This window comes from Berghia stephanieae, chromosome 4 (genome assembly GCF_034508935.2).
Source record: "Berghia stephanieae isolate SIO BIC M18660-M18661 chromosome 4, UCSD_Bste_1.3, whole genome shotgun sequence".
NCBI classification, from domain to species: Eukaryota; Metazoa; Mollusca; class Gastropoda; order Nudibranchia; family Aeolidiidae; genus Berghia; species Berghia stephanieae.
Window position 1 is genome coordinate 94,491,168 of NC_088363.1, and position 15,000 is coordinate 94,506,167.

Sequence of the window (15,000 nt, forward strand, 5' to 3'; positions counted from 1 at the left end):
CAATCCAAAACAAAAGGCACCAAACCGCATGGAAAAGGAATCAAATGATATAGGGGGATAAAGAAGAGATAACTGAACAGTGGACAGATTGAGAACGAATCAGCATAAGGGGAGGGGACCACTCTTTTTTGTTTGTATGGGCGCGCGCGCGTGTGTGTGTGTATGGGGGGGGGGGGGTACGGTGCTTGCAACACTTTAAGGTCATTTCAGCGTCAACAAAAAGGAAGATGATAGGGAAAATTCTGTAAATATGAAGTTAGAAGCACCAAAGAAAAAGTAAGGCATAGAGGACTGGTTCAAATAGGGAACTAAAGACATATCAATGGGGAAGGGAGAAGCAAGGCCAATGTTCCCATGCCTAAGATAAAGAAGAGAGGGAGTTGATTTTAAATGGTACAATACAAACAGCATAATCTTAAAGTAGGTATAAAAATCATGCTATGACAAAGGACATGAGGACCGAATACTGGCAAAACACCTTTTTTCATTTGGCTAAATCGTTTTTAATTTAAAAGCCGTGAATTAAGCTGATCATCGACTTCTTGTCAAAATGGCAACCGGGTTATTTTGTTAATCGACTGTAAATAAGTTTTAAAAGGCATAAGCAAATATCTATCCAGTGTTAAAAGAACTAAAGAATCAAACTATGAATGGTAATAGCTAGAAAATATAGTGTATAAAGACGAACAGCCATGATAAATGTATAAGAGTAATATTATAAATACACATCAAACATAACTAGTATGAGTTGAATGAATGTGGAAGAAAATGATCCAAATCACGGCATTTGTTGAACGTCAAAGTTGAAGAGTGCATGCATTCACTTTCAAACTCGTTCCTTCTCATCAAACCAAACTATGCAGCTGTACTTTAAAAAAAACATCAAAAAATGGTTTAAGATACTCGATGGAAGTTAAAAGTGTCTTGCTTATAACATAATATGCTGATTTGTCTTTCTTCTTTCTGTTGCTGTTATTAATGATTATTACAATTAAACCAATGGGTGCTTTAGACTGTCGAAATCTATGCATTAGTGTTATTTGTATTGCTATGAAGTCAGTAAAAAACATACAAGTACATATCATTATACTTCAATCTGACATGGAACTCACTACTATTTGGTATGGTTTTTGTAACCATAAAAAGACAAAAGCATACAATCTGACAACTGTGAACTGGGCACCGAATCAAGTGACTGGTATCTTGCCGAGATTTCCAGCATTATCTATTCCGTGAACCATCGTCTCCATCCCCGTCTGGTGTTTTGTCTGAGACACTCTGATGCTGACAATGGAATTTGACTTCTGAATCATAAAATTTAACTCAAATTACAAACTTTAATTGAAGAAAGTTTTGGTCATTCTTTAACGTCTTTGACCCTCTCCATAACGAACATTTTCCGTATTTTTCTCCAAATGTCAAACCCAACCCAAAACTAGATTTGTTACACTCGAACTCAAGAGCAATAATTACACATTAAGCATCACTTTATGCAGCAAAACAAGCTTAACAATACAGCATTAAATTCTTTGGCTATAACAAAAATGTTTCTTAAAATTTTGTGATATACAAAACAAATCTGAATAAGAAAAATGGTTGTATTGAAACGAAAGTGACGATTTTTCATAGTTTGTTAAGGAGAGGGTTCAACGTCATAATTTTGATCATTTAGATATTTAAACATATGTGACCCATTGCCTCAAAACAGTATTATGTCAGGGCGGTTTAAATCATCAACATTGAATTTATAGCCACACATATCTGACCTTTTATTAAGATGAATGAATATGAATTGTTCAGCAGCTTATATAAGTATAACATCTCACCTCTATTTTAACTTTAAATTCACTGTAAGTCATCTGGTTCACCCCTACATAATACCGATTGAGGCAGTGGGTCACATACATATAATTAGACGCCATTATTGGCTTGATTCAACATTGTCGTAATGGTGACTATTTGACACTGGTTTGTATTGCATAATACACAACATTGAGACGGAGTCAATTTGGGTCATCAGACTTGGAATTAATGACACGTCAGTTTAAGTTTAATTTAATTTTTATCGATCCGGTTGATCCGGGCATGATACCAGATTGATAGATTTGGTCACATTTTAAAGAAGAGTAAAAATAACTGCCAGGTAGAAAACGGGTTCTTCTCTATTCTATTTATTGATAGAGTTTATAGGACAAACTCAACTACAGTTTTTGTCTTCACCAATTGGATGTTCTATGAAAACAGTTTGCTGGTGTCGGGACTTGTTCTCACATCAAACAATTCAAATCAACATCCATCCACTCAGTAAGATATGACTAGAACTATGCCAGAATCACCTGACATTGCTGGGGCGAATCAAGCAGTCTCCACCTGATAGGAAATAAAATTTTAAACATTTCAATATGCATTATAATATGTGAAAAAGCGTGAGAAATCATAGAGTGCCAAATCCACTTGATTTGCTCCAAATGACTTGAAAGCAGTCACAAACACCATACACGACAATACACGATGCATTTATGATGACAATTTGTCTGATATTCATTTTATACCAGAGAATGATGAGAAAATCTGATCAAAGAGCCTAATCCAAGGATTCATGATTGATCTTTTGTTTTGACCCAAACTTATGACAATGAGCAGACACTCAAACTCAAATAAATTTTAATTAATATCACAAAATAAACTCTGTCGCCCTAATTCAATTCCCCCCCCCCTCCTCCCCCATATAGGTCACCTTTCTCTCCCTTCCTTCAACCCTCCCCCTCCAAGATTTCCTTCTTTCCTCTGTGTACCCAGTCTAACAACCCACATCCTTATGTTCCCTCCCTTCCCCCCTCCCATCTGACTTCTCCCTCCCAATGTGACTGCTCCTTCCTCCCTCCCCCACCCAACATTTTTTCATTCACCACATAGCACTCAAAATGCACACCAACACCACAGATATCCTCCATCCAAGCTGGACCCAACTGATGAGATGACCAACACAACGGATATCCTCCATCCAAGCTGGATCCAACTGATGAGATGACCAACACCACGGATATCCTCCATCCAAGCTGATCCAACTGATGAGATGACCAACACCACGGATATCCTCCATCCAAGCTGGACCCAACTGATGAGATGACCAACACCACGGAATCCTCCATCCAAGCTGGACCCAACTGATGGATGACCAACACCACGGATATCCTCCATCCAAGCTGGACCCAACTGATGAGATGACCAACACCACGGATATCCTCCATCCAAGCTGGATCCAACTGATGAGATGACCAACACCACAGATATCCTCCATCCAAGCTGGACCCAACTGATGAGATGACCAACACCACGGATATCCTCCATCCAAGCTGGATCCAACTGATAAGATGACCAACACCACAGATATCCTCCAACCAAGCTGGACCCAACTGATGAGATGACCAACACCACGGATATCCTCCATCCAAGCTGGATCCAACTGATGAGATGACCAACACCACGGATATCCTCCATCCAAGCTGGATCCAACTGATGAGATGACCAACACCACGGATATCCTCCATCCAAGCTGGATCCAACTGATGAGATGACCAACACCACGGATATCCTCCATCCAAGCTGGACCCAACTGATGAGATGACCAACACCACGGATATCCTCCATCCAAGCTGGATCCAACTGATGAGATGACCAACACCACGGATATCCTCCATCCAAGCTGGATCCAACTGATGAGATGACCAACACCACGGTAATCCTCCATCCAAGCTGGATCCAACTGATGAGATAACCAACACCACGGATAACCTCCATCCAAGCTGGATCCAACTGATGAGATGACCAACACCACAGATATCCTCCATCCAAGCTGGACCCAACTGATGAGATGACCAACACCACGGATATCCTCCATCCAAGCTGGATCCAACTGATAAGATGACCAACACCACGGATATCCTCCATCCAAGCTGGATCCAACTGATGAGATGAACCAACACCACAGATATCCTCCATCCAAGCTGGACCCAACTGATGAGATGACCAACACCACGGATATCCTCCATCCAAGCTGGATCCAACTGATAAGATGACCAACACCACAGATATCCTCCATCCAAGCTGGACCCAACTGATGAGATGACCAACACCATGGATATCCTCCATCCAAGCTGGATCCAACTGATGAGATGACCAACACCACGATATCCTCCATCCAAGCGGATCCAACTGATGAGATGACCAACACCACGGATATCCTCCCATCCAAGCTGGATCCAACGTGATGTGACCAACACCACGGATATCCTCCATCCAAGCTGGACCCAACTGATGAATGACCAACACCACGGATATCCTCCATCCAAGCTGGATCCAACTGATGAGATGACCAACACCACGGATATCCTCCATCCAAGCTGGATCCAACTGATGAGACACCTTGTGGGTCAAAACGGCTGTCTTGGATGCATGGGAGTTGACTTTACTCATTTTAATCGGTTCTGAATTGATAGCACTTAAGAACTCTGCTTGAACTACAGGAGATCCATCAATAATACATATATTGACAAATTTTTAGCCCATTTCAGATCTACAGCTAATACACCTTTCATCAATACGGGCGACTTCAATTTCCATATGGATGTCTCATCGTGCTCTGATACCAGGAAAATGAAAACATTATTGGAAACCTACAACCTGATACAACTAATTGACAAGCCAACTCGTAAAGTGGGACATTGTTTAGATCTACTTGTAGTAAGAGAGGAAGTCAGTCCATCTAAAGATATAAAAGTCACGGACGTTGTGTTATCTGATCATTTTTGCTTACCTTACAAGGACATATACAATCAAATAAAAGACCAAAATGAACAATTTTATCTAGACCAAAAAGTCAAATTGATCTCCATGAATTTAAAAGAGACATTGTAAAGTCAAGTGAAAGTTCATCAGCAATGATGTACTACTTTGCAGAAGGTCTTTGAACACCTTGCTCCACTCTGGAAACGCACTGCCGATGATCGCCCGAGTGCGCAGTGGCTCTCAGATGAAAATCGAGAAAATAAGAGAGAAAAGAGACAGACTGAAAGGCAGTGGCAGAAATCAAAAATTACCGTCCTGTCTCGAACTTGCCCTTTCTCTCCAAAATTCTAGAAAAGTTGGTCTTGAACCAATTGTTTCATCATATTAAAGCAAATAATATGAGAGAGTCATTTCATTTGGCATACAAAACACGACACATACAGAAATGGCACTTTTAAGGTCATGGATGATTAGACCAGCATATAAAATATCTTTCTCAATGCCTCAATTTCCAACGGAACAGAATTGGTAAAATTAGAAACTACATAAATGTGACAAAACCCTTGATTACATCATTGGGTCTTTCAAAACGTGACTATTGTAACTCTCTATTTTTGAACATCACTAGCGAGAGAATACTCAGGCTGCAAAGAATTCCAAACAATGTTGTAAGATTAGTCCTTAAGCCCAGCAAATAGCATCATGCATCACCTATGCTCAAAGAGCTTCATTGGTTTCCTGTTTAGGAGTGAATATTGTACAAAGTTCTGACATTGTGTTTTAAATGCCTCAACACATATCAACCAACTAATCTTTATGATATATTGGAGTTATAAATACACCAACCAGATCCCTTCACTCGTCATCCGATGGAAAATTGCTTGTCACCCAAGGAAAGAATTACATGGCATGTGGAGGACGATCCGTTTCTAGAAACATCCCAAACCTCTGGAACAAATTTCCAAAAGAAATACGACATTCTTCATCGGAAGATATGTTTGAAAAGCATCTTTAGACTTTGTTATTTTCCAAATTGAATTGTTGATATCCCTGTAAAGCACTCTGAGCACTTCCTCGTGATATGTAAGAGCGCTAAACAAATATACTATATTTTATGTATAAATTATATTATATATGAGAGAGAGAGAGAGAGAGAGAGAGAGAGAGAGAGAGAGAGAGAGAGAGAGAGAGAGAGAGAGAGAGAGAGAATACTCACCCTTTTACTATAATATGTATAAACACTACTATCACAGCGATACCAGTACTACCACTACAATTACTTGTAGTAGTACTTCTTTATGCAGCTGTTTCCAAGGTCCACAGCAACCACCCTGTAGTCACTGATCACAGACAGACCAGTCGGCCTCTTCAAGCGGTCTGTGTTGCTGGTGATGGTGTACAGGGGCCGCCCGCTTGTGTGGAAAACCTGGATAAAACTGCGGCCCAGGCCACCACCTCCACCACTACTGCCCCCTAATTTGTCCTTTGAGGAGGTGGAGGCTAGAGACGCCGTGGAATTGGATTTGTCCAAAGACTTGACAGCTTTTTCTGTTTTGGTGGCCAGGATATTCCCAGCCCCATCAACGGCTAGACCTCCGTAACTTCCTTCACCGGAGTCTGTCACTTTTCGTAAATATCGTCCGTCCTTACTAAACACCTGAATTCTATGATCAGCCACAAGAACTTCATCGTTTTTCCCTACACACAAAGCGGAAATGACCTTGAACTGACCGTCTTTGTCACCGTGGCTACCAAAAGATGTGACCAGATTCCCGTTTTGATCGAATTTGAAAATTTTCCGTGCCCCCGAATCAGCAACGATGATCTCGCCGCGCCCGTTGACGGCGATGTCGATAGGTTCGATGAAAGCGGGCGTTGTGAACTCTTTGACTAGGGACCCGGTGCTTGGATCCATGATGGATACCAATTTCGTTCTCCAATTTACCACGGCTAAATTCCCAGACGAAGACACGAAACATAAACCAGTTGCACTTTGATTTTCTACTCCTTTCGGGCCCAGATGACGAAGCACTGACCCATCCTTTCCTATAACTTTAATCCTGCTGTTACCCGTATCCAGCACGTAAACAGTATCGTCAGAACCCGAACAGATCCGAACCGGTTGATTGAAGTGATCGACACCAGCTCCCCTAGAGCCGAACCGCCATATAGGTTCTATATGTTCTCCGACATCCAACGTAATGGGACTGTCTTTTATAGGTCGGCCAAATATCTTAACGTTCATTTTTAACTTGCCCGGTTTGTTGGGCAAGTACAAGACATCATATGACCCATCATCATTGTCTTTGATTTTGGTATCGAGAACTTCTCCCCGTTCGGTTCGAAGCTCAACTGTGACAGGGTCTCCGCCAGAACTTCTGGGGTTTCCGTGGTAGTCGATGGTCAGGATTTTCAGTGATGAACGTAGATGGGCGGTGGTTTTCCCGGGAACGAATGTTGTAAGGGCAGGGAAAGTGGTGCTGACGCGGATGGTACCAAAGTTGTTGACTGCTTTGGTGATCTCTCTAAGGGCGTCGTTGTGTTTGTAGTCGTAGCGTAGAAAAGAGTTCTCCCTGGGTTCTGATAACGTGCTAGTTGTGTCTAGCTTTTCGTTGAGGTCGCTGATTTTCTTGGTGATGTCTCGTACTTCAACCTTGTGAGAAGGCAAAATAAAATGAATATCAATAGTTGGGTCTGTTATCTATCTTACTATATATTAACAAAACGCTTTTGTATCATTTTGGTAAAGAAAAAAACAAAAAAAAACAAAACAAACCCACCAGACAATCAAAAAAAAAAAAAAACCAATACAAACTTTAATTTAAAAAAACAAAAAAAGCCCCGATGTCTTCCCCCCCCCCCCCCCCCCCCCCCCCCCCCCCCCCCCCCAAATAATAAATAAAACTAAAAACTAAATACAAAAACAAAATGAAAAACAAAACAAAACAAAACAAAAATAAATAAAGCAATAACCTAAATAGCAATGATGAGGAAAAAAATACAATACATCCCCTTCCTTCTCCTCCTAACCCCCACCCCCACCCCTCCCCCCCCCTCCCCCTCCCCCTCAAGAACAAGTAACATGGAATCCCTTCTTTTACTAAGGATAAGTACAATATTATGGTTGTTTTTAAGGACAAAGTGGGCTATCCCGCACTATAAAATGGGCTGTATTAATTATATCTCTCTAAATCATCCAAATTTCATTTTAAAACTGAGGTGATTTTGTTTTGAATAAATAATAAGGGACATCCAGGTTACCCAAACACCCCAAATCTGTCTGATTAGCGGTAAATTCTGGTTAAAGGGAACTTATGACTTATGACTCTGACGGACTTTTGGATAAGAGTAGGATGAGATGAATATCCAGACCTGTCTGTCCAAAACAAAATATGACACATGAGGAAAGCACGGGATTGGAATTTCATGCCTGGATCGTCAAAAAAATATACAAGAAAAGAAAAGAAAAACAAAACAATAAATAACTGACAACCACCCCACCCTTTGACAGTGGACATGAATTGTGTAAAAATGATTTTTTAAAAATCAGGATTAACTAAACATGAATCCCCCCCCCCCCCCCCCCCTCCTTCAACTTCTTCCTGCAAAAGTTCAATTAAATATTTAATCTAAACTTACTCTATATTGATGATTTTTTCATCATCGTCATCATCATAATTATCATCAATATTATTCTCTTCTTCTTATCATTATTATTATTAATGTTATTGTTATTATCATCTCATCATCATCATCGTCATCATCATAATTATCATCAACATTATTCTCTTCTTCTTATCATTATTATTATTAATGTTATTGTTATTATCATCTCATCATCATCATCGTCATCATCATAATTATCATCAACATTATTCTCTTCTTCTTATCATTATTATTATTAATGTTATTGTTATCATCATCTCATCATCATCATCGTCATCATCATAATTATCATCAACATTATTCTCTTCTTCTTATCATTATTATTATTAATGTTATTGTTATTATCATCTCATCATCATCATCGTCATCATCATAATTATCATCAACATTATTCTCTTCTTCTTATCATTATTATTATTAATGTTATTGTTATTATCATCTCATCATCATCATCGTCATCATCATAATTATCATCAACATTATTCTCTTCTTCTTATCATTATTATTATTAATGTTATTGTTATTATCATCTCATCATCATCATCGTCATCATCATAATTATCATCAACATTATTCTCTTCTTCTTATCATTATTATTATTAATGTTATTGTTATTATCATCTCATCATCATCATCGTCATCATCATAATTATCATCAACATTATTCTCTTCTTCTTATCATTATTATTATTAATGTTATTGTTATTATCATCTCATCATCATCATCGTCATCATCATAATTATCATCAACATTATTCTCTTCTTCTTATCATTATTATTATTAATGTTATTGTTATTATCATCTCATCATCATCATCGTCATCATCATAATTATAATCAACATTATTCTCTTCTTCTTATCATTATTATTATTAATGTTATTGTTATTATCATCTCATCATCATCATCGTCATCATCATAATTATCATCAACATTATTCTCTTCTTCTTATCATTATTATTATTAATGTTATTGTTATTATCATCTCATCATCATCATCGTCATCATCATAATTATCATCAACATTATTCTCTTCTTCTTATCATTATTATTATTAATGTTATTGTTATTATCATCTCATCATCATCATCGTCATCATCATAATTATCATCAACATTATTCTCTTCTTCTTATCATTATTATTATTAATGTTATTGTTATTATCATCTCATCATCATCATCGTCATCATCATAATTATCATCAACATTATTCTCTTCTTCTTATCATTATTATTATTAATGTTATTGTTATTATCATCTCATCATCATCATCATCATCATCATCATAATTTTTTACCTGATATTGTAGTCCGTTGCATTCCAGCTGTACCTTTTCCTTCTCGGCCTGGATCAAGTCTAACTGTTCTTTCAGGATCGTCTTCTTCTCCTCCCTCACTTTACGCACGCGTTGAAGGCAATCGTGGCGTCGACGGTCTATTACTTGCATCACCTCCTGAAATTAATAAACAATAGAAGAAAAACATGATACTGATGATTACTCTCTCTCTCTCTCTCTCTCTCTCTCTCTCTCTCTCTCTCTCTCTCTCTCTCTATCTATCTATCTATCTATCTATCTATATATATATATATGTTTCTATCCATCCATCCATCCATCCATCCATCCATCCATCCATCCATCCATCGGCCCATTCACCCACCCACCCATCCATCTAAAAAGTGATGATGAGGATACGCCCAGAACTTGATCTATTCTACATCAGGGCGAATGAAACGAAATTTCCTTTTATACACAAAAGGTAGCTCGACTTTTAAGTAGTAGTAGTAGTAGTAGTAGTAGTAGTAGTAGTAGTAGTAGTAGTAGTAGTAGTAGTAGTAGTAGTAGTAGTAGAAGTAGTAGTAGTAGTAGTAGTAGTAGTATAGTTAGTAGTAGTTAGTAGTAGTAGTAGTAGTAGTAGAAATTAGAAGTAGTAGTAGTAGTAGTAGTAGTAGTAGTAGTAGTAGTAGTAGTAGTAGTAGTAGTAGTAGTAGTTGTTGTTGTTGTTGTTGTTGTTGTTGTTGTTGTTGTTGTTGTTGTTGTTGTTGTTGTTGTTGTTGTGTAGTAGTAGTAGTAGTAGTAGTAGTAGTAGTAGTAGTAGTAGTAGTAGTAGTAGTAGTAGTAGTAGTAGTAGTAGTAGTAGTATTAGTAGTAGTAGTAGTAGTAGTAGTCGTTGTTGTTCTAGAAGTAGATCACGTGGTACAGTCAGTTTCGTTGATAGGTGTGAAGCGTATTGAGAATACCACGCATCGATCCTTTGTGTTTAATCATCGTGTCGTATTCTGACAATTTCTATTGATTATTTCAGTTTAAGGGTTGTGGTGGTTGCCCTATAATAATAGGTTTTATGATACATTGTCATGATACGTACTTATGGGGATCTTTGTAGTGTTGTTTTTATTTTATCGGAAAATAATATTGGTAGTCGCTTTTGATGGAACTGACACAGCTGTGGTGATGTGAAGGTCTAGCTTTGTTTTTGTTTTTAAGTGTTTTATGGCGCTTGCAATACATTAAGATCGTATCAGCGCCAGTAAAAAGGAAGAAAATTGGACAGTGAAAATATTCTAGATGTACCATTAAAAGGACTTGAGGAAAAGTAAGACAAAGGGGAAAAGATTCAAAGAGGGAACAGATGTAGATTCTAAGAGCACACCATCAATGTACTTAGTTTGAAATCACCTAAATGTCTCACCCAGACACCAACACTAGATCCCACTAAGAGAAATACACTCAGATGCTTACATTATACATTCAAAAAAACAAATATAGCCATACATAACAGAGGGATGATTTACAAGGAAAAAAATATCATCTCCCAAAACAATAACTATGCATTCGACTGTTTCCCTCTCAGCCAAGGACTCCGTCCAGGATCAGGACAAAAACTAAGTAATCTCATTCCAAGACAATGGCAGAATGCAAATTGGAAAACGGATATAAGGAGATAGAAGCCACAGTAAAGATTGTTCACAATTATCTTATTAAATTTTATTTTATTAAGAACTGAATTCATCTCACTCCAGTTATATTTCGGTAGGCTTAGATAAACTTTACCTTCTAATATTAGATCGTCTTTCCTTTTATAGCCTTCCCTCGAATTAATTTCTAATTAGTGAATACTTTTCGTTCTACATTCTGTCACGTAGCCACTTATTATAAAAGCTGATAGGTCTAACACTCTACACTCACTTTCTCTCCACAATCTATGCCGGACGGCCAGTCACTCTATTCCTATATATATATTGTAAGATTTTTATCTTTTGGGACTTTGTAGATATTATATCTACACCATTAAGACGCCGGAGCTTTTAACTTTGATTGTATAATCTTCAAGGATCAAACCCAAGCCCGCTGTACTACACTATAACCTCTTACCAATTGCCTGGAAGTGGAATTTTACGAGTCCAATCCTGTTATCAGAGAAATAGATCATCCAAGCCCATCAACTGCCTGGAAACGTAAACTTATGAACCTGATATATTATCATAAGTTACGTAAAATATTCATATCTCTATTTGTAACTGCCACGATCACTGTTTATCTCTTTTAATTAAATTTCATCATTATTTTTATTTCATTGTAAACAAATCGTTAATTGTTTTTCATTTATAGTAACTAGTAAATTCTGGGGCCTCATTCTACATAGATCTTTATGCATAGTCGAGTAGCTCTTTACTCACTTGAGACCATGATAGAAGCCACAGTAAGTGCCACCCTGCCCACTATGGGAGGCCAGGAACCCCACCCAGCCCCAAACTTAATCTCATAGTGTAATGGTATGGCATGATGCGATGGAGTCGTCAGTCAGCTGTAGTAAGCCGAGATATTCTTTGCTTTTTGCCCAGCAAATACTAATAGTGCTCGATGTTTTGGCTATGAAATGATTTTCCTCTATTCTGTTGCCATTTTCTTAGTGATGTTCTATCATTGCCCTTAAATGTGATGAATTGGTTTTGCCCCGGCCTGGGCTGAAGACCTTCCTGTGAGTAAAATAGTTTTATTTGAATGAGTATTGTTCCATAAGAGATGAACTGTCCTCTTATGAGTACCTTACTTAGGCAGTGACGAACATTATACGAGCGCGGTACAAAACAAGCCAGCGGTACAAAACAAGCCAGTGGTACAAAACAAGCCACCTAACATGCGACGTCCACCGTATGAAATGGAATGGTTCTATATGGCGAGCAGGGTACTAAATGAAACATTGTGAAGCGCATTGTGTTTTGTGAATTCGTGAATGCGCAATAAAAATGTTCACATTTGCTGTATTTTTTAGTGTGTCTCACGTAAACACTGCTTTTTTAACTTTTTCTTTCTTTCTTTCTTTTTTTTTCAAAAACTTGTATCGTCAATTATTTCATATTCAATGAAAGGACCCAGGCGTGTCGCTCTAATTCCTTTTCACTTGTCATTTTCATTGTTTTGTCGTTTGAAAAGACATAAAGATATCTCATTAATGAGAAGGATTAATTAACAATGCACGGAATGCATTTTTTGTTACCTTTGGTAACGTTAATTACAAAATTGTAAACTGTATATTTGTGAGAATCCACGAATGCCAGAGTACACTCTTGATCTTGCATGAATGCGTTTGAATTACACAATGTACGTACGTGTGGCTTTTGAAACAGTTCACCATTTATTTATCGATCTCTATCATTTTAGTTTTTATTTTATCCCCCGTCCCTCCCTCTCCCCTCCCCCTCCCCTTCCAACCGCTACAAAACACACATTGTACACCCACTCACTCACTCGAGCGCGCTCACACACGCACGTAGGTCCACACACACACACACACACACACACACACACAGCGCGCGCGCGCAGAGAGAGAGAGAGAGAGAGAGAGAGAGAGAGAGAGAGAGAGAGAGAGAGAGAGAGAGAGAGAGAGAGAGAGAGAGAGAGAGAGAGAGAGAGAGAGAGTTAAGTTTCCAACTTTTTTTGAGTAGCCTACATTAGTAGACATTATTAAAGCGTTAAAGGTATGACAAACCGAAAAGTGTTACAAGCGCTATCCTATTACAGCAACTTTAACACCACCACTACCAACAACAGCAACTACAAGTACTGCTTCTACTACTACAACTTATACTACAACTACTACTACTACTACTACTACTACTACTACTACTGCTGCTACTACTACTACTACTACTACATCATTATCATTCATCATCATCATTATTATTATTATTATTATTATTATTATTATTATTATTATTATTATTATATTATTATTATTATTATTATTATTATTATTATTATTATTATTATTATTATTATTATTATTATTATTATTATTATTAGTGGAACTCCACAAGTCAGCCCGCAATATATATAACATCATCATCTCACCAAGATCGCACAACATACGTAATATCATTATATGCCGGCAATGAGACTTGTATTGTTTGTTATTAATTGGACCAATAACAAACAGTCGTCAAAAATCGAAATTTAACTACCGATAAAAGGTTTTTTATGCTTGATTCTTGCCAATAAAACTAAAACTGAACAAACGGAACAAAACACACACACACACACACACACACACACACACACACACACACACACAGACATTCACAACTTTAAGAAAATATTTCCAAGAAGATATTATACAAATAATATGATAGATCACAGTGATAATGTTACCATGGCTACATTGACATTCGACTTAAACACCTAAACGCCAGCTTGTACAGACCCATCTAATCAGCTATCAAAGCATACTTGGTGGCCGAGGGGTCAAAATAAAATCTCTAATCACCGGGATCGACAACGACCCCAATGCTTATGAGACGAGAGTGCCAACTAACTGACCGATATTTATGACCGTTTCTCCCCATCAAATTCACCTGAAAAGATCTGTTGATGGCATCAAGAGTCCGGTCTACGGACATCTCCAACTGCCTCAGCTCATCCGACACGACATCGTAGGCGGCGTTCAGGTTTTTGGTGCATAGATGCGCCTTATAGAGAAGAATTTCCGACATTCTTTTGATTGCGATGGCGAAGGGAATCACCGTATGCTCACTGGCGCCTCGTCCAATATGGTTGCCTTCAACACACTGAATACAGAACACAACGTCACAGGTTTCGCAGAATAGAAGTTCTTGCTGTGAGTGGATGGAACACTTTGGTATGACGTCACGGCGCTGCTGGGCCATTAAGTCCAACAATTGGTTGACGATGAAAGATGGCGGGAAGGCGACCACGCCTCCTTGAGGCGTGTGGATGGTCTCGCGACATATCGGACAACGGAATGAGCCTGTGTCGAGGGTCTGGGTAGCGATGATGCTTTCTAAGCAGTTCCGACAGACCGTGTGGGAGCAAGGCAAGAGTTTGGGCGATCGTTCCTGGCCGTCGTAGGTACACAAGCAGGTGCCACAGGTCAGAAACGAGTCGTTGAAGTCATCGTAGTTGATGGATACTGTCTCCACCAAGGTGGATGACATCATTTCTGGAAAAGAAAAATAGATAGAGGTGCTTTAAATTATGGGACGAACAAGTTTACTTCTACATTATAATATTATATCAGTGAGCTTTAT

At 38.4% G+C, this 15,000-nt stretch overlaps 1 protein-coding gene across 2 annotated transcripts in view; it reads right to left on the bottom strand.

The window, feature by feature from the left end:
- Positions 1–15,000, bottom strand: part of LOC144971600 (tripartite motif-containing protein 2-like) — an 81,433-nt gene that overhangs the window by 300 nt on the left and 66,133 nt on the right. For both annotated transcript variants that reach the window (XM_078912671.1, XM_078912670.1), the window contains exons 2-5: positions 14,308–14,912; positions 9,752–9,907; positions 6,005–7,441; positions 1–2,370 (exon numbers count right to left, since the gene is read on the bottom strand). The exon at positions 1–2,370 is cut by the window's left edge and continues 300 nt beyond it. In XM_078912671.1, coding sequence (XP_078768797.1) covers positions 6,065–7,441; positions 9,752–9,907; positions 14,308–14,910 — 2,136 coding nt within the window. In that variant the 5' untranslated portion in view covers positions 14,911–14,912 and the 3' untranslated portion in view covers positions 1–2,370; positions 6,005–6,064. The remainder of the gene's footprint in view (positions 2,371–6,004; positions 7,442–9,751; positions 9,908–14,307; positions 14,913–15,000) is intronic.